The sequence below is a fragment of the Leopardus geoffroyi genome, chromosome C2 (assembly GCF_018350155.1).
Source record: "Leopardus geoffroyi isolate Oge1 chromosome C2, O.geoffroyi_Oge1_pat1.0, whole genome shotgun sequence".
In the NCBI taxonomy this organism is placed as follows: domain Eukaryota; kingdom Metazoa; phylum Chordata; class Mammalia; order Carnivora; family Felidae; genus Leopardus; species Leopardus geoffroyi.
The window spans coordinates 66,464,015-66,489,389 of NC_059333.1; the positions used below are offsets into that span (position 1 = coordinate 66,464,015).

General features: G+C 43.8%; 1 protein-coding gene across 3 annotated transcripts in view; it reads right to left on the minus strand.

Moving 5' to 3' along the window:
* The window catches only part of FSTL1 (follistatin like 1), a 77,924-nt gene that overhangs the window by 39,001 nt on the left and 13,548 nt on the right, over positions 1-25,375 (minus strand). For all 3 annotated transcript variants that reach the window (XR_006718346.1, XM_045502169.1, XM_045502170.1), the window contains exons 3-5: positions 4,152-4,256; positions 1,530-1,659; positions 659-691 (exon numbers count right to left, since the gene is read on the minus strand). Coding sequence is in view for 2 of the 3 variants with exons in the window: in XM_045502169.1 (XP_045358125.1) it covers positions 659-691; positions 1,530-1,659; positions 4,152-4,256 (268 nt within the window). In the remaining variant the exon portion in view is untranslated. The remainder of the gene's footprint in view (positions 1-658; positions 692-1,529; positions 1,660-4,151; positions 4,257-25,375) is intronic.

A 25,375-nucleotide genomic window follows, 5' to 3' on the forward strand; every position in this document is an offset into this window, starting at 1 on the left:
TGACAAAAGGAAATTTCTGGAAGACAACACATGTTGGGATGTGAAAAGGGCCCTGAGCCAGAGGAATGTAAATCTGGGCAATTTTCCCCACTCTGCCACTTCTAAGCTGTGTAATTCAGGAAATTCACTTAACCTCTCTGAGCATCAATTTCCTCACCTATGAGGTCATCACAATAAGGTCTACCTCACAAGATTATTGCAAAGATCTGAAGAAAAGTATATGCTAAATCTTCTGTAACTGTAACAATGAAATTTTAACTTTTATTCATAGAAAATCATAGAAAAAGTCCTACTTGCATTTCCAATGATCCCCTTTCAAACAAGTTGTGCCTTCTGATTCTGTTAGTCCTATGACAGCAGCATGTCTTACAGATCATTGAAAGACTCAGTGGCTTTCCTGTCCTTTTAATGCAATCACTACTTAGCAAAAATGGACAACACAGCCAACATTCCAACCTAACCAGCTGCTTCAAATGTCAAGCACAAAAAAATGCAGTTTTGCAGCTTTTCTGAGCTGTGTTGAGGAATGACCAGTTCTGGCTCACAAGTTCTAACACACAGATCTTATGGGCTTCAGCAGGGAATGTGAAACACAAAATTCCTTCATGAAAAGAATTTCCTCCCTAAAATGCACACTGTAGGAAAAATAGACACTCACCTGGGCTGGCAGATGGACTTACAGATTTCTTCTCTGCAAGACAAAAGGAGAAAATGCATAATGCAGAATGAAGACAAAAGAACATGTCTGTGTTTTGCTAGGTTTAAAATCATCCCACACTACAGGGGCCACTTGCAACATTTTCATCATTTGGTCCTGGGTTCCTGTCTCCTTTCCTTCTTCCAGGGCCTATGAATGGGGATCTTTTCTTCCCTGCTTTGTTTCACATTTTTAGGCCACTGAGTTGCCCTGTAGTCTCATACCTCCTCCTATTAGGTTTGCGGGGTAGGGTTGCGTTGCTGGGACTTTGAGAATTCATATGGAATTATTATAGAGAGGGAAATGGAGTGGAGACCCACACATAGGAAACAGCTTGTTTCTCCAGGGCAGTTCAAGGCTGAGAGGGGCTGAGTAGGGCTGCTGTTTGGTAAGGAACTGGTATCTAATTAGCAAGGAGGTTGAGACCCCCTCCAATCTTATCTGAATGGCAGTGGTTTGAGTGCAAAATAGAGGAAATATATATAGCAGGGCTGAGAGGTGCCCAAATTTAAAAAGTGAAATTCACCTACTTTTTAAAAAGGTATAGAATTCATGTAAACACTTCCTTATTATTATTGACTATTGACATGGTCCCTATCTACTGCAGAAAGTACTAGAACCCCCCTTAGGAGGCTGACGCAGGAAACCCTGGGCAGAGGACTGGGCTATCCAGTGCAAACCCAGTAGGCTCATGAGCGCCAAGAGGCTGCCTCTCCAAGTAGCTGGGTGGCTGGCATCGGGTGCTGTGGTCAAGTGGAGAGGACTCTGGGCAACCAGGCCACACTGCTCTGTCCTCTGGCTCCTCTGGCTGGAGTTGGGAGGCACTTCTTACCTTTGCAGTGTCCATCATAATCAACCTGGATTTTGGATCCAGTGAGGCAGGCGTCTCGATGTAACTCACAGTGGTTGAGGTAGGTCTTGCCATTGCTGCCGCACACAGGCCTCTTGTGAGGTTTGCATTGCTGAAACAGACCCGAGGAGGAGGTCTGTGCAGTCGGGGCACCAGCACACACATGCATCCACACGTGCATCCTGTGGGGAGCCTCCCTACTAGGGTCTAGGGTCTTTGTAGCCCTGCATGGCCCCGTGTTGATCCTGGCGTCGGGTCATCTCTTCTATTCAGTGAAGAAATAGACCGTCCTGACCCTATCAAGTTAGCACGGAGGGCATTTTATTGGAAGTCAGAAATTTGGATTCTCTGTCACTTTGGAGAAAGTCACTCAATGTCTCTGGACGCTCTAAGATCCCTTAAAATGCCAACATTCTATGACACAAAAGAGCCAGAGCTGAGAGTGGGGAATGTGCAAATCGAAAGGCAGGCAAACACACACACACACACACACACACACACACACACACACACACGAATTCTTCAGTTCTTCTGGGGTTTAACTAGAAAGATCTTTGCTTTCTTGCTTTGTATAGTATTTCAGAGCCATTTTGTTTTTCTCCCGATCTCACAATGCTTCTTATGAGGCTGGGGTGGGGATGCCTGGGTCTTTGTGAAGTACCACAGAGAATCATTATGGACAAGGAAATGGAGTAAAGTTCACCTGGCAACCTAGTTTTACTTTGGCTATTTAAAGGGCCATGTTCACAGGCAAGTTCAGTGTCTTTAGTTTTTTTGTGTGGTTTTTGAAAGGGGGGAAGGAGGAAGCCAGTTCAGCTCAGCCCTAATAAAGGCACAAAAGCAAGAAAGAGTAGATGTAGTGAGAAGAAACACAGAACACTGGAGCTGGAAGGTAGCCCCACCTCTCCAACTTTAGAGGAGAATACCAAAGTCCGGGAAGACAAACATCATTTAACTAGTATTTATTACTGAGTTCTTACTAAGTATCCTACATGCTGGACAAACATGGTCCCTTGCCTTCACAGCATCCAGTGGCAACTAATTTGCTCAAAATCACAGAAATACATGTGGTCAAAGCAAGACTAGATACTAGGTCTCCTAACTCTAAGTACAGGCTCGTGCTACCACACAGTGGCCAGGCACTCCTCTAGTGAGGTCCACCGAGGGTTCCCAATGGATCTGTTTTTCAGGTGTCTGAGCTGGGGAGACTTCCTTTCCGGGACAATGAATCAGGATTCTTCACCTGGGGACTAAAGCGGGTGTATTTATTTGCAGAAAGACAGATATATTCCTAGGCTTGTGTTGGCATGGTAGAAAGGAGAAGGAAGGACACATATCCAGGGTATTTATGTTTGCCTGAAGAGGGAGAACTTGTCAGAATCCTGGTTACAAAAGAAGTATTTCTCGAAAGCTCACACTGCTTTTTTTTTTTTTTTTTTTTTTTTTTTTTCAACATTTATTTATTTTTGGGACAGAGAGAGACAGAGCATGAACGGGGGAAGGGCAGAGAGAGAGGGAGACACAGAATCGGAAACAGGCTCCAGGCTCCGAGCCATCAGCCCAGAGCCTGACGCGGGGCTCGAACTCACGGACCGCGAGATCGTGACCTGGCTGAAGTCGGACGCTTAACCGACTGCGCCACCCAGGCGCCCCTCACACTGCTTTTTAAACTTCATTAAAAAAAAAAAAAAAAACCCACAACCTTGTGAAGTCTTCATTTCATCTAGTATTTTTCTAAAAACTTGCATATCCTTTGACTTGGCAAGCCCTAGTGGGAATCAATCTTCTAGAAATAAAGGCAGCAGTACATAAGGATATTTTCACAAGGATGTTATTTTTTGCAGTGGTAAATGATCCATGAAACAACCTAAATGTCCATCTATGGGAAAATTATTACATGAATATGATTCTATTACAAAATATTTATTATGACTCCATTTTTGTATAAAATAGGGGGCAACCCTGTATGTGTATAGTAGCACAGAAAAAAAAAGTGGAGAAACTTATACCAAACCACTAACACTGGTCATCTCAGACTAATTGGATTTGAAGGTTATGGGGAAGATTATTAATTTTATGTTTATACAAATACCTGTATTATTTGACATCTATAAAGCAATTGTTAAATTTGTAACTTAAAAATCTTATAAAACTAAACATTTTTTTAAAAAAGAAAAAATATCCCTGCATTTACAGATTGTTTTTAATGTCTGGGATGAAAATCCCTTGTCTTTCATATAGACAAGGTAGGCTTTTTTTTTTTTTTTCAATTTTTTTTTTTAACGTTTTATTTATTTTTGAGACAGAGAGAGACAGAGCATGAACGGGGGAGGGGCAGAGAGAGAGGGAGACACAGAATCCGAAGCAGGCTCTAGGCTCTGAGCTGTCAGCCCAGAGCCCGACGCAGGGCTCGAACCCATGGACCGCGAGATCGTGACCTGAGCCAAAGTCGGACGCTCAACCGACTGAGCCACCCAGGCGCCCCAAGGTAGGCTTTTATAAAGATGATGACATGGTTGGCACTGCTCTGCTGACTAGCAGCTCCAGCAAGGTAGCTATATTGGCCTTGGCTATTGTCCTCTGGCTCCTGGCCTCAGAACTTACCTCAATGCAGAGGCAGGTGGGCTCTCCCTTCTCTGTGACTGCACATTCCCGGCCAGCTCCACAAAACACATTGGCACAGATCTTGGATTTGCTTCTTAGTTCTTCCTAAAACACAAAATCATAACAGAAACCAGGTCACTGAGATGAGGGCTTCATGGCATAAGCCACTGGTGGCGATTATCTTTCAGTCTCAGGTCTTGGTCTGGAGTTGCAGCTCATGGTTACTGAAGAGTTCTGAAATTGCTAGAAACTGTCCCCAACAGCCAGCACCAGACTTGCTGGCACTGCTCCAGCTCAGGCCCAGCTACCTCTGAGTCCCTCAGATTGTTTCTTAAAGAGCAACAGACTCTTTCTTATGTGTTTCCTTTCTTTTAAAAATGGTCATCGAACAGTCCTTAAACGTCAACACTACAGTATATAGCTATACAGGCACAGACTCTGTCCTCAAGAAGCTCCATGACTCTCTGAGGAAACTCACAAATCAAGAGACATTTAGCAAGCAACAGAGAAGTGCAGCAACAGGAACACCAGCAGCCAGAGAAGCAAAGGAGGGCAAGACCCAAATGAGACTTTCTGAAGATAGGCTGCCTTGACTAATTCCTAAAGAATGAGAAGAGTAAGCCAGGGAGAAATAGAAACATGGAGAGAAATATGGATATCTGAAAGACCAAAATCTCACTGAGTAGTGAGTGATATTAAAGGTAATATCATTTCAAAAGGCAAAAGGATAACTAAACCATCAGAAACATGCCTTTGCTATTATTCAGTATGGACTTGTTCAGACCCTGTCCACGTCTGCCTCTGGCTTCAAGACCAAGAGGGCCAAACCATTGGAGAGCCAGTAGAATTATCCTCAAACCACTTAAGGTCAGTCATTCCTGCTCAGCAGAACCTACAGGCAGGGAACAGTCCCAGTCTATGCCACTGAAAAGGAGAGCGTATGTAGACACTAATCTGTCAGTGACACATTCCTTCCCTCAAGTTAATTAGTGGCTAAAAGGCAGCCCCACCTCATTTGTCACACAGGCCAGCAGCAGTGGTGGTTGAACAAAGGAGAATGTGATTCTTCCAGCCTCTATCTGACTGCTGAGCAGGCAGTCACGAAAGGCCTCCGGGCTCCCACCCACTGGGGTAGCACTAGCTGTGACAAAACCAACAAAAATGACAAGAGCTGTGGCGGGGTCAGTAAAGGCAGAGATGGAACCTCAGATCCCACCCCTCAGACCATGTCTACCATGTCATGCAGAGAACTCACACACACAAAGCTTGTAATACTAAAATTCTTGTAGTCAGTAAATGTTTCATATCTAAGAATAGGTCAAAGAAAACAAAAAACAAAGTAGATGCTGAAAGCTGAGGACTGCACCCAATACAGCTAGTCTGCTGCCACCTGGAGGCTGCTTTGCAAACTCCAGGGTATTATTTTCTCTCCTGAGCCATCTTGCCTGTCATGCAGGGATCCCATTGGTCGAGAAACTCTTGCCATGCTCACATTTCATTGGTTCATATGCTGTTGCTAAACCCATTCTTTTTTGGGGGTGTTGCTAAGGAAAATTCAATAAAGCTGGCAGGCAGGGGAAAAAAAAAAAAAAAAGGAAGTAATCCCCCAAAGGCTGGGATGACTGGATAGCTGTTGTTTCCTAAACTGGGCATGTTGATAAAATCAAGCATATATTCTCTGATCAGGGCCCTCGTAACTGTGCCTGGGAAGGGAAAGCAGCTCTAAAAAGGAAGAGGAAAAGGCTGCTGCTGACCAGTGTAACAAAATCTCAGATAAGACTACCTTGTCCTCTCCCCCTCATGAAACAACACTCGAACCAAGAGATACAACAAATACATTCCTAAAAAGGCATGCTTAGACATACATCTACACTCAAACAACACACCAGTATACAGCTCCACCAGCAGACCTTTACCACATAGCTATATGTCTGTCCATAGCCACTTTAATTCTTTGAACCTCAGTTTCCTCATCTGTAAAATAGGGGTAAATACCAGCCCTGCCTCGTGAAGATGAAATAGTATATTTGGAAGGGCATCATAAACTGAAAAGCAAGCAGAGAGCTTCCTGCACAGTAGCCCGTGGCATGTAGAGAGTTCCTTTTATCTTATGTTGTTGTTTTTAGTGAGTATTAAAGAGTAGAGCTTTGACTTCCAGGTTGAATTCAAACCAAGTCAATAGTTCTCAAAAATCATTTGAAGAAACACTCTTATTCAAAACATAAAATCTAATATTTGAATAGTACAATTAAAATTTGCAAAATGTTTCACACTTAATTTCATCTTACTGTACGAACAACATTGCAAGGAAATGTATATTATTAACCTCATTTTATAGATGAGGAAACTGAAGATCAGGAAGGTCAAGTAACTTGCCCAAAGGTCCTAATGCTAAAAATGAGAGGAGCCAGGATTCCAACCTGGATCTAGACAATGGGTGATTAAGTTCCCATTTATAAATACCTGGCATTCTAAGTGATTTTGATTCTATGTTATCTTATGTAAGCCCTATGATAATACCACAAGTCAGACATCATAACTCTCCCCATTTTACCAATGATGGAACTTAAGCCTTTGAGGTTAAATAACTAGAAAATGATAGTGCTAGGATTCTACCCAACCAAAGGGAGAGCAGCTCCTTTATATTTGATTTACTTTCATATCCAGAAAATTAAAGGTTTAAAGAGATTAGGACAGGAAGGTGATTTACATAATTAGCAAATATGAGAAAGTGCTTAAGAGTAGCTAGAGAGCTGGATTTGAGCTCCCACATCCCGCCTCTGCTCCTTATTTGCCATGGCCGTGGGCAACGTACTTTCTTTAAACCTCAGTTTCCTCATGTGTGAAATGGGAACACTAATCTCTGCGAGGGGTGTGTGAGCATGAAAGGAGATGAACTGCCTGCTGTACACTGAAAGCTGCCATTGTCACTGATTCTCAATTTCCTCATGGAGCGCCCGATACCACCTTGGTGGTCAGGTCCCCACCCAGCCTCTGTTACCCAGAAATGATACTACTGAGAGCACAAGGACTGAGTGAATGGAAAAAAACCCAGATTCCTTCCCGTTTGAGACCAAAGAGAAAGGGGGCAGCGCCAGTCACACAAGCATTCCTCTTTGCAGGTGGCACATCTGTCAATAGGTGGCAATCTCTCTCTTTGTCTTGGAGAACTCAAAGCCGCAATGCAGAGATGCAGCCTTGGCTCCTGCAGTTCTACCCTCCCAGCCCAGGAGATGTGGAGCAGGAGGTGGGACAGTGGGGTGGGGCAAGCACCCCACAGGCACAGGCAGCGGTACAGAAAACCAAATTTTTGCCGACTTGGGAAAGAGTGTCCTACCCAAAGCTCCCAATCCTCCCCAGTTCTTACCATTCACAGGTGTGCTATAATGCAGAAAAAAACAATGAAAAATTTCTACCTAGAGGTGGCCTCTGTGTGGCATTGAAAGCCCTTATCCAAGCCCTTTCTCGGGGAATGGGAGGTCAGGAGCAACCCTGGGGCTCCCAGAAAGTTCCTGAGCATGGTAGATGGTCTTACCCCTCTGCTGAGTGGAGAACATCTTGCGAGAACACGCACATGGCATAAACACGCTCATGGAACAGGGCAAGCAATGGCTGTCTGGTGGGCAGGGGTGTGGTGAGTAAGGCAGAAAAGAGGCAGGGCAGCAGGTGACATGGTGAAGGTGGTGCTTTGGAATATTAATTTGTGTCTGGTCCCTTCCAACTCAGAAATTTTAACTAAAGTGCAGGGCAGCCTGGATGGAGGCTGGAGGCAAGGGAACCCGCCAGTGAAAGACAGTGAACCAGTGGGGGTGACAAGGACCTAGGGTCCAATGCTAATATTAATTAGAGCACCTACAACTGAGTGAGGCTCTTCACAGATATCTCTGTCCTCACAACATCAGTACAAGTTTCCATAGTTTTACTCCTATCTAACAGATTCAGAAAAGCTCAGTGACATACAGAGGCCACATGATGAGGGAGAGACTGAGTCAGGACTGGAAGACAGACTGGAAGCCTGTCAGACAGACTGGAAGCCTGACAGAAGCCTGTCAGCCAGACAGGACTGGAAGCCTGAATCAGAAGCCTCGATATTCCCTCGCAGGGAGGGAACAGTCAAGGGAATAAGGTATGGGCAGAGGGGACAGCTACAAGGGCTAGCATAGGTAGAGGCTGCACAGCACAATGCAGTTCTTTTAAGAATGAGGTCCCAAGCCTGTATTAGAATTTCATCTATGTATAGACAACCACACTGTCATATGGATATGCTCTAGGAGTGTGAGGTCACAGTGTATGAATCTCTAAGTCTGAGTGTACTTATGAAAACGTGATTGACTGAATGGGGTCAGGGGACATGTTCTGAGGGTGTGAACACTGACATGTTGATAAAAGTCAACTGTATACTTGCTTCCAATGGAGAAGCATTGGGTTTCTAGCTTTGACTTTCTGCATCATCTTCCTGACCTGCTGCTGTGCTATTTTCATTATGCGTCGCCAGTCACACTTTGTTCATAATGCAAACTCCCCTTGGTAAAAGACGGCTTGGGAACATTGCTAACTTTTACTGGGGAAAAATTTCCTCCCTGAGCAACTGTCAGTCATTGCATGGTAATAATGATACTTGATACTTGCACAGCAAGTTTGATTCATCTGTAATTTTTACTATCATTTTTGATTCTCAAAACTCTTTAGGATAGGCAGGCAAGGGTTAGCTCTTAAGACACTGCCAGACTTAACATCCAACGATGAAGAAGAAACTGAGGCTCAGGGCTACATGTGACTGGTCCAAGACCTCACAGTTGCAGAGCTGGGTCCTGGCCTAGGTGTCCAGGCCCTAATTCCAGCCCTCTTTCCACAAACCACTTTGCCTCATTACAAATCAAAGCTAGAAAAGATATTGTCATGGATCCAAGGTCTAAAAAAATCAATTAGTTTTGCAATTTAAAAAGATCCTTTGCAAACAAAGAGCAAAGTTATTTGCAAAACCACCAGTAGAGGTGATGGTGTGCCTGAGACTCCGGGCCGACTAGCATTAAGGCTGAACATAAACTACACTTTGAATGTTTAAAGAAAAAAAGTCTTCTAAAGTAAAAATCATTTTCTGGAAGAACACTGTGCTTTGGCAAGGGAGGAAGCTTGTAAGCAAAACCATAAAACTGTCAGCTTAATACATCATTATTTCACTAAAGTGAACTGGGTCAGCTGTGTACCCCCAATCCTTTTCTTCCTTCCCAACTTTCTTTAAAAAAAACAAAAACAAAAACAAAAAACAGTCCTACTTATGCCAAGGTGGAATTTTGGCTCCACTTGCCACTATTTTGTGACAGAGCGGCTTTGTTGACGTGAGAAAGGCTCTCCTTGCTTTGCCAGAATTAGTCATGGAAACTTCACAGGAACACCAGGGCCCCTCAGATACGCTGAGCACCATGGAGCTTGGGACAAAGGAATTCACAGAACTGGGGAGAGCAGGAGGAGGCCTGGGTGGGGCACAGGGTGGGACGTTGGCTGCTCCTAGCCGGTGTTCTGGAATGGAACCCAGTAGTACAGGCTGGAGAGCTTGAGAAAGCCAAACCTCTTCAGGACCTTGAAATCTAGCTGGAGCACCACGTGACCCTGTTCAAGTCTCTCCAATTCTTTTTCTCTGAAAAGGAACATGTTGCTGCATCCCACATATTCTAAGGAAAGAGCTGAAAGGAGTAGCAATTTCTAGCAGCTGTTCTGATGCACATGGCAGAGGCCTCTGCATCTGCAGGAACGGTGTGCCTCGTGTATTTGTGCTCACAACCAGGCCCTCAACTCAAGGTTAATGCAACACGGCCAGATCCAGGTTCTGAGGAGCCTGGTAAGCTCAAACAATTTGAGACAGCCCCCAGGAGTAAAAGAACACATGATTATGACTGTAAAATTGGGCACAGGGCCTTGGGAAGGGGCCTTGTGTGTAATGTCTGAAACTAAAGCTTGATTAGCTCACGGTAAATCTGACTCTCCATCAACCCTATTATGTTCTTCATAAACAAGAAGGCTTTGGGGCTTTTAGTCTACTGGAGCCCTCTTTAATATTTTATACACGTATAACTTATCTCAATTGAACTCCAAGTGTCTGCACATTTTGGCTTCTGACACACTCACCACGGTGCCCTGCCTGAGAAAATCCACAGTAAATGTTTTTTACATTAAATTTTACTGGCGATTTGCTCAAGTTAGTGTCAATGTCGGTGGCCAGGATGTCAGGATGTCTGGGGGAAGGAGTGGCTGGTCTTTATGACATCAAAATAAGGGATGCATCTCCCCAAGAGTATTAGCTTTAAGATAAAAAAAAAAAAAAAAAACTATTATGGACCTGTCATTTAAGAATTACCTAATTCTGGGGCACTTGGGTGGCTCAGTCAGTTGTCTGATTTCGGCTCAGGTCATGGTCTCACAGTTGGTGAGTTTGAGCCCCACATGGGGCTCACTGGTGTCAACACAGAGCCTGCTTCAGATCCTCTGTCTCCCCCTCTCTCTGAACCTCCCCCATTCTCTCTCTGTCTCTCAAAAATAAACATTAAAAAAAAAATTACCTAATTCTCCCTTGTATTAATTCCTATGGTTAGCTTCTATCACAGCTTATGGGATAACATGTTCTTGACATTTTCTTCTCATTACGTGATAATGTATTTTGTGTCTGGAAATTACTACTTTCAAATTTCAAATGGGACAAGGCTGTTTACCTTAACCACTGTCTTTATTATCTTACAGATGCTGTCACACTCTCTACGTGTTTGTCTTGTCAAAGGGAAGGATCTAGACTGCCATCTTCCTAGGGGAGCCCTGTCACTTTCCCAGCTGCATATTCACTATCTCTGGAATGCCACCCACTCCTATACATAGACCTTTCTTGAGGCAGCCCAGCCCCAGCATGGCAAACAAGGTGATGGTTTCTACATAAGGGTGAGTTAAGTCTGCTGTAATGGCCTTGTCTAGTCATAGTAGAAGAATAGCAGCATTTAATAAACATGAGTTAGAAATATGTTAAGCCCGTTCACACAGGACTGAGAAAAATCTCACATGGGTCTGTCTACCAGATCTGAGGATTCATCCCCGATGGCAGTGAGGAGCCTCTGCCTCCAGCACCCCAGGAAGGCACTTCTGGCCTCATGCATTCAGAGCATGGGCCACAGTGATGCGCTGGAGTGTCCCAGGGGAGCGCCATGCTGTCTCTCCAACTTAGGCACACCCAGGGACTCCACTCTGACGGACAGGGTATACCAGGCTCCCCAGCATCTGTCTACAGTTCTGAGTGATCCCTGGGAGCTCCCGAGATATCCTGTCTTTTTGTAAGGCCCCTAGTTCTACAATCGAACACTTCAGTGTCTTTAGAATTCCTTGGTGAGACCTTTCAAGCCAAACCACTTTTTGCCCTGAATTAGTCTGATAGGTTTGATCATGGTATTCATTTTCCATCCTCCAACCATCTGCCTTTAAGATTTGTCCACTTTATTTTTTTTTAGTTTTAACGTTTGTTTATTTTTGAGAGATGGAAGTATGAGCAGGGGCAGGGAGAGAGAGAGGGAGACACAGAATCCGAAGCAGGCTCCAGGCTCTGAGCTGTCAGCACGGAGCACAACATGGGGCTCCAACCCATGAATGGTGAGATCACAACTTGAGCCAAAGTTGGATGCTTAGCCAACTGAGCCACCCAGGTTCCCCTATTTATTTATTTATTTAAAAAAAGTTTTTTTAATGTTATTTTTGAGAGGGAGAGAGACGGAGAGAGCACGTGTGCATGTGTGCACATGCACGGGGGAGGGGCAGAGACTGGGGGGGGGACAGAGAATCTGAAGCAGACTCTGCACTGTCAGCACAGAGGCCGATGTGGGGCTCCAATTCACAAACTGTGAGATCATGACCTGAGCCGAAATCACAGTTGGACACTTAACCAACTGAGCCACCCAGGCGCCCCAAGACTTGACCACTTTAAAGGATAATGTAGGTGGTATGGATAGTCCTTCAGTCTTCTTCAGTAAAGGCCAGGGCAAGTAACTAAAATCTATTAGAAAGCCTATTTGATAAATGCCTGTGAAAACACAAGAAGGATAACAGCCTGTGACCAGGGTGATGCAAGCTCCATGCAATAAACCCTGAAGGAGGACAGGACATGGCCTCTACCTTCACAGGAGTTTCTAACCTCATCAGGGCGATGAAACTCAGAAATGCAGATCAGCACAGCCCTGAGTAAAGGAGTTTGGATCTAGGAGATGGAGCTTCATGGATGAGAGGGGGACTCAAGTGAGCCCTAAAAAGTGGTAGGATCTGGATAGGAAAACTGTAGGTTTTTGAGCAGGAGGGTCTTAGGACCAGTTCAGCAGCGGTACATGGGGAGAAGTAGGTGAGGAAGAATTTGGGGGCACAAGGAAACAAGGTAGCAAGTGCTGGGGATGATGAAAATCTCGTGTATGGTGGTGGCATAGATACAGAGAAAGGAGGGAATTCAGGAGAATGTCCTAAAGAACACTGAGGTCTGGCCACAGACCAGATAGGAGAGAGGAAGGTGAGAAACCAGGGAACCAAGATCATTGGCTTTGAGGGTCTGGAAGTTTGCTAGTGTGTCTGCCAGAGATGGAGACCAGGCAGGGGCTGAGCGGGGAAGGGGTCAGTGATGATGAGTCAGTTATGGACTTTAAGTCTAAGGCAACAGTAAAACATCCCACTGACGGTTGAAAATAAAGGATTAGAGAAGCACATCTGGTCATGATCCATGTAGGAGTAAGAAACAGGGCCAAGAGAACACATGAGCTCAGGAAGAAAGGGTGGAAATGGAGGGCTAAGGGTGGCCAAGAAGCAGGAAGAACAGGTTGCTAGCAGCCCACATGGGGGCTCTCTGCAAGCCAGAGAAGCTGCCTTCCCCTCTGGGCAGATGCGACCCCAGACCAGGCTACAGGGCTCAGTAATCAGCGCAGGTTGGACTTCAGCCCCCTTCACCTCCCCATGCAGTGAGCAGCCTGCACAACTGTTACGAGGGCTCTGAGGGCAAAGCAGCCAAGAAAGCAAAGCAAGCACATTCAGAAAACTGGAAGCAAAATCAGGACGTCTAGAGAGCCGGATGGTGATGAAACAGGTGATGAATGCCATTGTATGAGAAATGATTTGGCAAATGTTGGAATGAGACAGCAAAAAACACAACACAACACAACCTTTAAACCTCTGTGGAAACCTGAACCAGACCAGACCAGACAGAGGCAGTGAGGTCCTATGTAACGAGAACTGATACAGGAACCTGGAGAGAGTATCAAACTTTAATCTCTCAAGGAAGTTAACCTAGACACCCAAACTAGAGACTGGTTATGGATAGTCTCCTGAGAGTGTTTCAAGGTCTTTGTTTGGTCTGAGTGGAGGAATTAAAGTTGACCAATTAAAGTTGGTCTGAGTGGAGGAATTAAAGAATTTTTGTAAGCAATGTCTTTTCATTCTCTCCTGGGTCATGACAGAGGAAATCAGAGGAGTAGTAATGGGACACCAACTGAGTGGCCTGATTTCACTCTTGGTTAACTGCTTGGAACCCTCTTCTCCCTTTGAATGCCATTAAATGACATTTTTATTCTATCTGTGTTTGCCTTGCAAGAAGAAAAGGGAGAGAATGGCTAAAGGAAATTCACATGAGATTCACAATTCTTCATTCCTGCCAAGAACCTGTCACTGAAGTATGTCTGGGACTGCCAGGGCTCACATTTACTCAGCATCCATGCTCTAATTATTTCCACATGTAGTTCAAGGCAAATGGTTGATTAAAAGTTAAAAAAACACCCCCACACCTAAATCCCAATACCCTCCACTAAGAGGGGAGACAGCTCCAGGGCAGCTATGGGAGAGCTCCGAGAGAACTAGTTTTGGAAGTGTCCCCTGCAGTGCTAACCACATCTGGATCAACATCCCTGCACATCCCCAAGCATTCCCGACGCTCCATCCCAAGCCAACTCTCCACCTCCCCAAGGTTCCCCAAGCACTGAACCAAACAGGATTCACATTCTTTGAACTTCTGAGTGGAATGTAGGATTTATTCCTGCTTTGGTAGAAAGCAAAAGAGGTATGGATATAGGCTAAGAGCTACAAGTTCTCCTCTCCATTCCTTTTTCCCTGGGCTCTACTGAATTTAGGTAGACTCTGGGTAGTTCCCGATACTACATACTAGAGAAGGAATCCAGTGTGCAGAGAATGTGGGTTCCTTCCCCAAGCCGGAGAACAGTCCCCACATCTGCAGCTCCTTTCCATTATCCCAATCTGCATGTGGCTCCCCCTAAAACTGACAGTTAACCCACTATTCCCCAAGGTGGTCCGCATGACCTGGCATTGATTCAGATGGCTACTGAAATCTACTTGGCCGCATTTAACACTGCCACATTAACTTTGGCAGTGACTCAGTCTTCTTCCTGTCTCCTGGGTGATTTCATTGTTTATGTGGGCTCAAGATCCTTGACCTCCTCACCTCCAGTAACCCTCACTTCTAAAGTCCTCTGGCTACAGGAAGCTTTAGGAGGTTATCTGTGAGTACAGCAGGTAGCAGCGGCAGGCCAAACTGAAGGGTACAGGGCACCTGAGGTCCTACATTTTGAAATGAAAACTCATTACCCTTTGAAAATGTCAGCACCATGAGGGATTATCAGATGCTTCTTTAACCTTCAAATGGGCAGAGAATGTCCCACAAGACCAGCTAAAAAAATAATGTCACCATCTGGGAAGGCTGACTGATTGTCTGAATTACACAAATTCTTCCTGTCCTTCAAAGCTCAGCTCAAGTTCCACAACTCCATCCTCGGTGACCTTTCCCTCTTGACTGGTACGAATTGCTCCATCCATCTCTGAACTCATTTTGATCACTTTTTAGAAAATTTAATTGATTATGCAGAGTTTGGCTTCCCAGCTAAACCCTTAGAGGACAAGGCTTGGTCCTGGCATAGTGCCCTGTGCCACTCAAGCGACCTTTGTTGAAAGTATCAAAGGGTGACTGAGACACACAACCCTAAGGCCCTACGGCAGGGTCACAAAACCCCCCTGGGCCAATTCCTCTCCTGGGGCTGCCCCCTTTTAGGATCAGGTTTTTTGGGGAAATAGCCTAAAGACACCACCCTTCTTCACCTGGCAATAAATATTCAGCCTGGAATTCCCTAATGAGAGATTATCTTAGACCCACAGAAAGACACTGGGGTGTGTGTGTGTGTGTGTGTGTGTGTGTGTGTGTGCGCGCATGCGCGCGTGATGGTGAGGTGGACAGGAGAGCAATGGGGGACTGAAATGGCTTTCAGTCATTTCCTTTGTTCACAATTAATGTATAATCCAGCAGATATGCTGAAGGAATGACAACGTGCTTGGGGGAGAATAATGGAAGAGGAGGCAATGTGGCAATGCAGGGTACCTCGTGGGAAGGCAAAATTGTGTGGGACTTCAGAGTGTAGGGTGGGGGTCATCACAGAGCAGCCTCACACCTTGATGACCTACACAAAGGAGAAGTAGAGACAAAAATAAGCAAAGATGACAGGCCAAGAGAAATTGTGAAAATAGGCCTAATTGTGAAATGAGGCAAGGCAGCTGTTTTATGCTCACTCTCCTCAGGAACCCTATTCCTACATTGTCGTATGAAGTAGAAGGGAGGTAGAAGGTACGTGGTCAGTCTCCCTAAACATGAGAAAGAATAAATTGCCTTATTCTACCCCTCCCCCGTGTGCCAGCATGTTCTGGAGGTTTCCAACCACTCCCTTCTGGCTCATCTATGAGGCTGACCTTACAGCAGGCTGGAATACACTGAAATGTGAGTTGGAAGGGCTAGGCTATTGCTGTGCCCAACTGTTTTAGTTCCCAGGGTGCTGGGCATCTTAAAAGGAACTGTGATGTCCAACCAAGAGCTGAGACCATTTGACAGATGGAGGGGGCAAGAGGGAAGATAGCAGGGAGGTTAGGGTTGACGGGAACAAAATGGAGCAGAGAGACCCAGAGACCCAGCAGAGCATAACAGTGGGAGTCTACTTTAAAAACACAGACAGGGGCGCCTGGGTGGCTCAGTCGGTTAAGCGTCCGACTTCAGCTCAGGTCACGATCTCGCGGTCGGTGAGTTCGAGCCCTGCGTCGGGCTCTGGGCTGATGGCTCAGAGCCCGGAGCCTGCTTCTGATTCTGTGTCTCCCTCTCTCTCTGCCCCTCCCCTGTTCATGCTCTGTCTCTCTCTGTCTCAAAAATAAATAAACGTTAAAAAAAATTTTTTTTAAAAACAAACAAAAAATAAATAAATAAAAACACAAAGTCCTGGGACTCTGGGGGCAGTGTGGCTGCAAAGCAGCTGTCAAGTTTCCAGCATCCCAGCAATTATTCTCCAGCCTGTGGAATGCATAAGGGGTTAAAACCCAGCAAGAAACTCCATGCTAAATGAAGTCACCATATGTGTGGCTTGGTATGGTTCTAGGAGAAGCAGACAGATGTAATTAGAAGTTCTTAAGACACTGTTGCCATGGCAACTGTCGGCCAGGAGAACCTGGGGTCCGAGGAATACAGTCTTCCAAGGAAATGCCAGAGGCAGGTGGTGTTCATCATCCTCAGGATCCACGGGCAGGGTCTGTTTCTCCCCCTTGCCCAATCCTACACTCTTGAGGACCCTCCCCATCCAATTCCTCCTCACCCCCACTTCCTACACCCCAGATACACACCCAGAGCCATTCCAAATGCAGATGAAGCGCTCCCTTCAGATGGCATCTGAAGGAAGGAATTAAGGAGAAGTCAATTCTTAGGAGGATGTGTGCAGGTGATATTGTTCTCTGGGCAGTCTCTGGTCCCAGGAGCTTTCTAGATCTTAGTGTGGGGATCAGCAGGGGAAGCTGCAAGCTTACTTTACATATCACTAAAGAGTCTAGTTCCTGCATGAGGCGGGTGCTGAGTGGGTACCACAGGACAAGTAGGGGTATGTGAGCTTGAGCAGAAGAATGTCTGCTCTTAGTAGGGCAACCAAACATTTTATCAGCCAGATTGGAATATTTTTGAAATCAAAATGGGATCTTTAAAACAGACATACTTGGACAATAGGCATAAACTATGACATCTGGCCACCTTAATTAACAGGCTACCTAAGGGGAAAAATTACTAGTTTTATTTACAGAGTGAAAATTCTAACCTGGTGTCTATGAGCCTCCAGAAGCCCAGCTACAGATTTGGGGACTTGATTTTCCTAGGACATAACCTAGGAAAGATGAGAAACTCAAAGATAGTACTACTTTGGGCATGTGCTTCCCCCTTGCAACCTTAATCTCCCTTGATTCAACTGCCATATGAGGATGTTCGTGGGGTTCTGCTCTGCAAAGCTGGGGAACCTGGGCAAACAGGACCACTTTCCTTCAAAATCTTGGTCATTACAAATCCTTCCAACTGCTTCTCTAAAGAGAAAAACATTCATTTCATGCATTATTGCCAAAGAGAGATGATTCTCTATGGATTTATGGCAATAGTGTAGTCAATAGACTGGGATCATTCCACAGCAGAGAGACCTCATAAATCTCTGCCTGAAGAGGGGAGGTTTCCAGGTGTGCATTCTTACACATTCCTTAACAACTGAATCAAAAACAGTGGCTCATTCTGTGGTCACAAAACCCAGAGAAGGTTTAAACTCTCCCAGGGAACCAGCAGAAATGACTGTATTTTAGGCAGAATATAACCAGCCCAGAAATTATGAGAATGTGGTTCAGCGACAGCTCAGTTACAAAACTGTGGAATGTTTAGAGGGTAAGGCCCACCCAGGGTGCATCCCCTAGTAGTTTCTCAGGGACTTTGGGAATCACAGCTATTTTATAAAAGTTCCTGGCAGTTACAGGACAACCGTGACTAGTAATGGTCCTCTTCTCTCAACCTTGGCTCAAGGCTGGGAGCCACTGGGGCTATCTTGTCTTACCTGCCTGACCTAAATGCAGACAGGTCCTAGACAGTAGGGTGCAAATCTCTGAGCTTAATGTGGAGCTTCCCCAAGATTTCTGGGAGGCAATAAGGGGCTCCTTACTACCTGTAATCATCAATGAACAGCACTGCTCTCTGCTGGGTACGTGTGCCGGGAAGTTTTGACATCCACTGCAGGTCCCCTGGATTTTAAGAGTCCAGTTTAGAGGAATATTTACCTTTCTGGAACAAATTAAGAACTACATAAAATCAGTGCCTTTGAAAAAAGCAACACTGCAAACACAAGTTAATCTGCACTTCCTTAGCATTGTCCAAAGTAGAATTGGACAAAACCTATTTCCAAGCAAGTAACTGAACGACAAAATACCAAACATCAGGTTGGATGCTGGGGTCTCAAGGAAGAAAGCCACATGTCCTTAAGAAAGTCACATGGTAGCACAGCCCATGTCCCTAAGCTGCTGACAGTTTAGACGAGGAGATGGGGCGCAAATACACGGGATTTTAATAACAACACAATCTAATAAGTAACAACTCCAGGCATTGGTGGAACTACATGTGATATACAGTTAAGTGACAAGTCTCTAAAGCAGCAGTGTCCAACAGAAATGTAATACCAGTCTCACAGAAGATTTGCAAATTTCGAGCAAAATTTTAGAAACTCAGAAGAAATAATTATTTTAATAATTTGTTTTACTTAAGCCAATATAGCCAAAATATTACCATTTCAGCATGTAACCAATTAGGGAGACGTTTTACATGCTTTATTTCATATGCAGTTCGATACCTGGCATGCATTTTATACTTATAGCACATCTTAATGGGACTAGCCACACTGCAAGAGCTCAACATCCACTTGTGGCTGGTGGCTTTTCCTACTGAACAACCCAGCTCTAATAAGTTCCGAGTGCTGACATATTACTGAGGGCTGAATTGAGGAGAGTTTAGGTAGAAAGAGTAAGACTCTCTTTAACGAGGAATGTCTTGTAAGTGGTGTATATAGTTGAAGTCAATGGATATCTGCACACCTGGGTAGGATAGCATGCTGGGCTACATCTGGGACCAGGACAGTAAGGTAGTGAATAGCCAGTCCTTTGAAAACGGGCAGGCATCGTGGCTACTTAAGCTTAACTGACTCTGCTTTTAATGCCTATGGATGAGTCACTCGACCCTTCTAGCCTCTTTTATAAAATAAAGTATGTGCCACCTCCTTTTGTACTTTGTATGGCTTTGTATTTTGAAACTTCTCTTAATACTTACTTCTTTTTCTTCTTTTTTTTTTTTAGTTTTTTGGCTCAACTGCTACATGTTCTTGCTGTCAATTTTCAATAATATTACACTTACACACACACACACACACACACACACACACACACACAATTTTAGTGCTTTGAGATTAAAGTCAACGAAAATATGCACATTCTATTCTTGAGACATTCCTGCCTTGCATTCTTTCCCTGGAGCAGGGAAGTCACAGCTTGGGGGAAGGAGCTGTAAAACCTACTTGTGCTGGCCAATCAGGCTGTATCTGAAGCAGGGGGCCCACCAATGACAGACTGCCAGGTATTCAACTCCACTGTAGCAAAGCTCCCTATTTTTGCAAAGATTAAAATCCTGCTAGACTTTCAAACTGTACCCACAATGTACAAAGACCTCCTTTTCTGTTCAATTTGTGTTCCCCCAAGGACTACATTAGAAACTCTACACAAAAACCTAGTAGCTTAGTTGCTACAGATTATCATTTGCAATAAAAACACTAAGTATTATGTAGCAGTTTAGTTCTCAAAGCTCTGTTCATTTTTAACTGATTAAACACGAGAGAAATGCCACATATTTAACTGCTTTTGGTTACCCTGACTGCACTGAAAAGTAGCCAACATACTCTGGAAGTCAAGAAACTGGTCTACGGTCAAGAGCAAGGGATTAGAGGATAAGGTGCAGGTAAGTAGGAGTGTCTACTCCCTAAGACCCGACCTATTGCTGATCACTGTGACCTTGGTGGAGCCTTCCCCAGGATAAAAGATCCTCTGAGATCTAATGTGCAAATCCAATGACACTGTTTTGCCCATTCAAATGAACAGGGCACAGTTGCCATTCAAATGAACAGGAGACAGAGCAAGAGCAGAAAGGATCCCCAAAAATAAAGGTCTCAACAAATGTCTCAGCAAATGTTGAGGTCAGAAAACAAAGTGACCAGAGGCTTTGGGGCAAAGAACCACCGACAACAGAATTTAATTTAATGCTTTACTTTATATTCCTTGGGATATTAGTTTACTCTGGGAACGATGCCCAGTTAAATCAGAATTGCTGATCATGGAGGGAAAGAATAAAAATACTTACTATTCAGTAAGCCTCTGCTTATATTCCAACTTCACCTGGAGCTGAGAGAATCAGAATCCAGGTGTCAGACTAAGCAAGCCCAGCATTACTACCATGTCCAATGTTAAGCAAAGTGTTGATGGGCAGATGCTATCAACCATCTTCCCAGCTGCACAAATACTTACAGAATCTGACATGGAGATCAAAAATTACAGGCAGGACATCATGCATCTCCTCATATTACGTAGGAGATATTTGGATTCGTTAATGAACCCATTTGACCAGTGGATCAATTCAACAAATATTTACTGAGCACCTGGTATCTGCTAAGTTCAGTTCTAGGTGCTTGGGATTCATTGGTAAATGAGATGGAGAAGGACTGTATCTTGAAGAAGTACATATTCTAGAGAGAGGAGAGTGAAAAGAAACACAATGAACAAGGTCGTTTCAGATTGTGATGATTATTTAGAACATAGGATATGTTTGACAGACATCTAGGAGAGGGGGCACCCCTTAGACTGAGTGAGGGAACGCTCTCTTGAGCTGAGACCTAAGAATGAAAGGAGCAGTTCAGATAGCAGGAAAAAAAGTGCAAAGGTTGTGAAGCAGGGCAAAATTTGTTATGTTCCTGGAACAGAAAAAGCCCAGTGTAGCTGCAACATAGGGTCTAGCAGGGAAAGCAGTGAGAGATTAGCTGGGAAAAGCAGGCAAAGCATGGTGCATGTATGACCTTGTACGCACTGATAACAACTTTGTATTTTATTCTTAATGAAACGGGGAACACTGGAGGGTTTTTACACAATGATCAGATACGTGTTTCACAAAGATTGCTATATAAAGAAGTAGATGGAGAGAGGCGTGAAGGAAAAAGGGGTGAGCAGCTAAGAGGCTACTGCAATAGTCCGGGCACAAAATGATGGTGGCCTGGAGTAGGATGGTGGCAATGGAGACTGGTAACAGTCAAAGAAGAGGTAATATATTCTGACAGTAGAGCCAGCAGGACTTGCTGATGGACTGAGAATGGATAGGAAAAGTGAAAACTCCAGAAGAAGACTCCTGGGTACTTTGAGTTGATAATCAAAAAATACCCCAGCCAGATTTAGATAGATATGGACATGGCCATACCAGCGTCCAGTATGGAGTCACTCCCAGAAGGATCTTCCCTTGGACTGGCCCTGGGGTCCAGATAGGTCCCATGCCTTCCCCATGCCTTCTCAGTGAAATTGCATTAGTTTAGGAAGTGGGTTCAACAACCCACTAAGACCTGGAGTCAGGTGTAAATGGACTCTGCTTATGGAAATCTGTTCAGAATTGACCCCTGTTTCCAAACTGTTCCATGGAACACAGCACTGAAATACTAACGGAATATTGGAAATGGTGTTCAATGGCAAAATGCCTGGGAAACACTGCTTATGATACTTTCCTCCTAGAAAAGAAAATAAATAATGCACATGAACATTGTAAGGTTCTAAAAAACCCTGCAACTAAAGAACCACTTAACCTAGCACATATATTAGCATCACTCAATACAGTTTGAGAAACATGGGTCTAGAATCTGTATGTCTCTCCCTGCAGTTTTCCTGTGCCTTAGAATTCAAGCAAAAACATCAAGAATAACAGCTACTATTTACTGAGCACTTACCTTGTGTAAGCTACTTTATATCATTATCACTCTTGCTATATACTCTATATACAGGTGCCGTTTTAATTTATAGCTTTTACATTATCATTTGTTCTTATGAGTTTTGCCTACAGACCATATGTTCACTTCACAAAAGCAGACATATCTTCTCTGATTGTATAGATCAGCAGTGTTCATTCATAGTATTTCCTCATGCAGCACATAAGATAAAGACCAGAAATTCTCCACTTTATCGCCTCATATTCATTTACTTACCCCACTACAAGTAACAGTGAGAATTTCTTACCCTCATCACTGCCTCTCTCCTCTTCCTTCAGGCTTCCTCATTACTAGTTTCCTTCTTCCTATTTATTCCACTTATTTCTAAAACAAGAATTATTTGGGGGCAGTTCACATGCTTTGAACACTCTTGGGCTTAGAATTCCCTACTTTCTGTCTCCCTTTCAAAGAAAATATCTTGATATTCAGAATATGGCTATTGTCACATCTAAACCTAGGGATTGGTAATCTAGAGCTCGTTATTCTCAGCTGTCTGGAGACACACACACACACACACACACACACACACACACACACACAGGCTCATTTCACCAACCTCAACAGAGAGAAGATTTTCTCCTGGAGAAACAATAGATCACTGGGAATGAGGAGGTCTTTACATTCCAGGCTACTGGAACATGAGTCATTACGGCTCTTAAATGACAATGTGATTTATTTTACACTGGGCAAAATAATCGTAGCATTACGTAGAAAAATAACCCAATCACCAAATGAAATACAGCCACTGTGGAGGATCGCAGCTTGCTCTCTAACCCACCAGCAATTCAATGTTGCAACTTAAGCAAGAAATGAAGAGCCTTCTATTTGATCAAATATGTAAAGAAAATTAGAGAGAAATGACCTAAGCTGTAAAATGGCCAACACAGTGGGCTTAACAATCTTCAAGCATTGGTTGTTCTTAGAGGATTTATTATCTTCATAGTTTTCTTAGTTTTGTCTAAGCAAACAGAGAGCCTAAATAGGGCAAGTGACAAACACAAAAAAAACAACTTTTATAGTTTCTTATTACCCTCCAGGTTGTACTGCACATGGTTTTTTTTTCTTTGATTTTTTTTACTGAAGTATAATTCACATACTAGTAGTTTTAGGTGTACATCATAGTGATTTGATTTGATATTTTTTATATATTACAAAATAATCCCCATAATAAGTCTAGTTACCTATACACGTTTTTTTGCAGAAAACAAAGAAAAACACAGACTGTTGTCCAGTTGTATCTCTCAGAGATAAAGCTATTAACTTAGTAATTGTCCTTTAAACAATATGGCCCCCAAGTCGTTTAGGAAATTTATTAAGAAATAAATCTAGGGGCGCCTGGGTGGCTCAGTTAAGCATATGACTCTTGATTTCAGCTCAGGTCATGATCTCATGGTTTGTGAAATGCAGTCCCGCACATGGGGCTCTGTGCTGACGGGGTGGAACCTGCTTAGGTTCTCTCTCCTCTCTGCCCCCCACCCCTGCTCATGCTCTCTCTTTCTCTCTCAAAAGATATAAACATTTAAAAAAAAAAGAAGGATTGCTGTTCATTCTTGAAAGAAAGAAAGAAAGAAAGAAAGAAAGAAAGAAAGAAAGAAAAATACTGCAGTGAATACTGAATACTGAATACTGAATATACCCAATGTTCACCAAAGAAGACTTCAATGTCTGGCCTCTTTACTCAAAATACTTCCCAACCCCATTCTCCCTTCTAGTCCCATCCCCCCAAGAAAGGAAATTGAGAAACCTCTAATGAACTCACACCTGAAGTAGATGTCCTTGTCCTGGAGTTTTCTTCGATCATTAGCCAGCCCTTAGTGCCATGCAGAAAATTACTCTTCTGTTGAACATGATGCAGACACCAATTAATGCATGGAGTGGAAAGCTTTACCCTAAAAATAAATAGCTAAACCAGGAAGTCTGCTTCTCTGCATGTGGCTGTTGGCAAGGCCAAGGCCACACAGGATAAGAAAGGAAAGAAAATAGAAAATGCCAAGGATAGAAGACTAGAGGAGGGGTGGGGGACAAAGCACAAATGGACTCACTCCTGAAAGATTCTGAAGAGTCTAAGGAAAAGAAGTCAGCTGAATTCTCCTGCTTCTGACATAGACCTCAGCCTGACCCCAATTAATTGTAGCATCATAATTTTGGCATACAGAGAAGAACCAAGGATAAGGATGTCCCTGGAGGAGTGAAACTAAGAAAATCAAGCATTTGTGACACCTGCCTGCACCCCAAAGCAGGTTTTTGTGAGCTGAGGCGGGCTACCCCAGAAACCCCACCTGGGTCCTCCTTATAGGGACCTTGTCCATAAAGGGAACTCAAGTATGTCTGAGTCTGTGCCCAGTTTAATAGCTTTTAGCTGCTCTAACAGAAGCTCTACACATCATCAATTTCTTACTGAAGTTTAGATGAGCCAAGTATCCTAGTGAGAGTCACCAGAAATTTTTCTGTCTTTGCGGTCTTTATCTATTTTATTTTTCTCTGTTGCAAATATGCCACAAACTTGGGTCCTTCCCCAGCACTGAAAATAGTTAGCCTAGCACTAACAGAAGACAGCAGGACATGCTAGCTATGGGATTTGAAAGGAAAAACATACCTCTTAGTTTTGGAATAAGGTAGGAAATGAATGAATGAACAAATGAATAAATGAATAACATGCACTGATAAAGTTAATGCTCATTAAGAAGCTTCACAACCACAAAAATAAGCCCTCCTTATCACTATTTTCTATATGCCTTGGCTCAGAAGGGAATCAAGACAGTATAACACAGATCAAATACTGAACTAAATTAAACGAAACAGTCACATTAGGGGAAATTTAATAACATACATGCTTCTCTTCATTAGTTCCAATAGAAATTTGGGGTTTTTTGTGAGGGAAGTGTATTTGAGCTAAAGGTAGACAGTCATACTCTCCAAGTAGTGAAATCTAACTCAAGTAATGTCAATTAAGTAGCAAAATTTATGTGTGTGTCTGTGTATACAGGCTATTCTGGGGCACAGACAATTTTAATTCAATTCTGACACTTGTGTACAAGTAGATTTATGCGGAAAACCACAGACAACATTGGGCGGCCCCATGCAGGACTGACAGTGGGTACAATGTAGCATACTGGGCTTCACTACTGGTATTTAGGAATTGGAGTGCAGTTAAGATACTAAGCATTTAAGTGGAACTAAAACATCAGTGTTGGCCTCTGTTGAGTTCACCCTTGCAAGTCACTTGATTTAACTGCTGAGGTCAAGGACAAAGAGCAGTGCCCTCAGCTATAACAGCCCTGAACTGATTTGGAGAAAGGCATGGGGGCCAGGGCAGCAACTTCATCA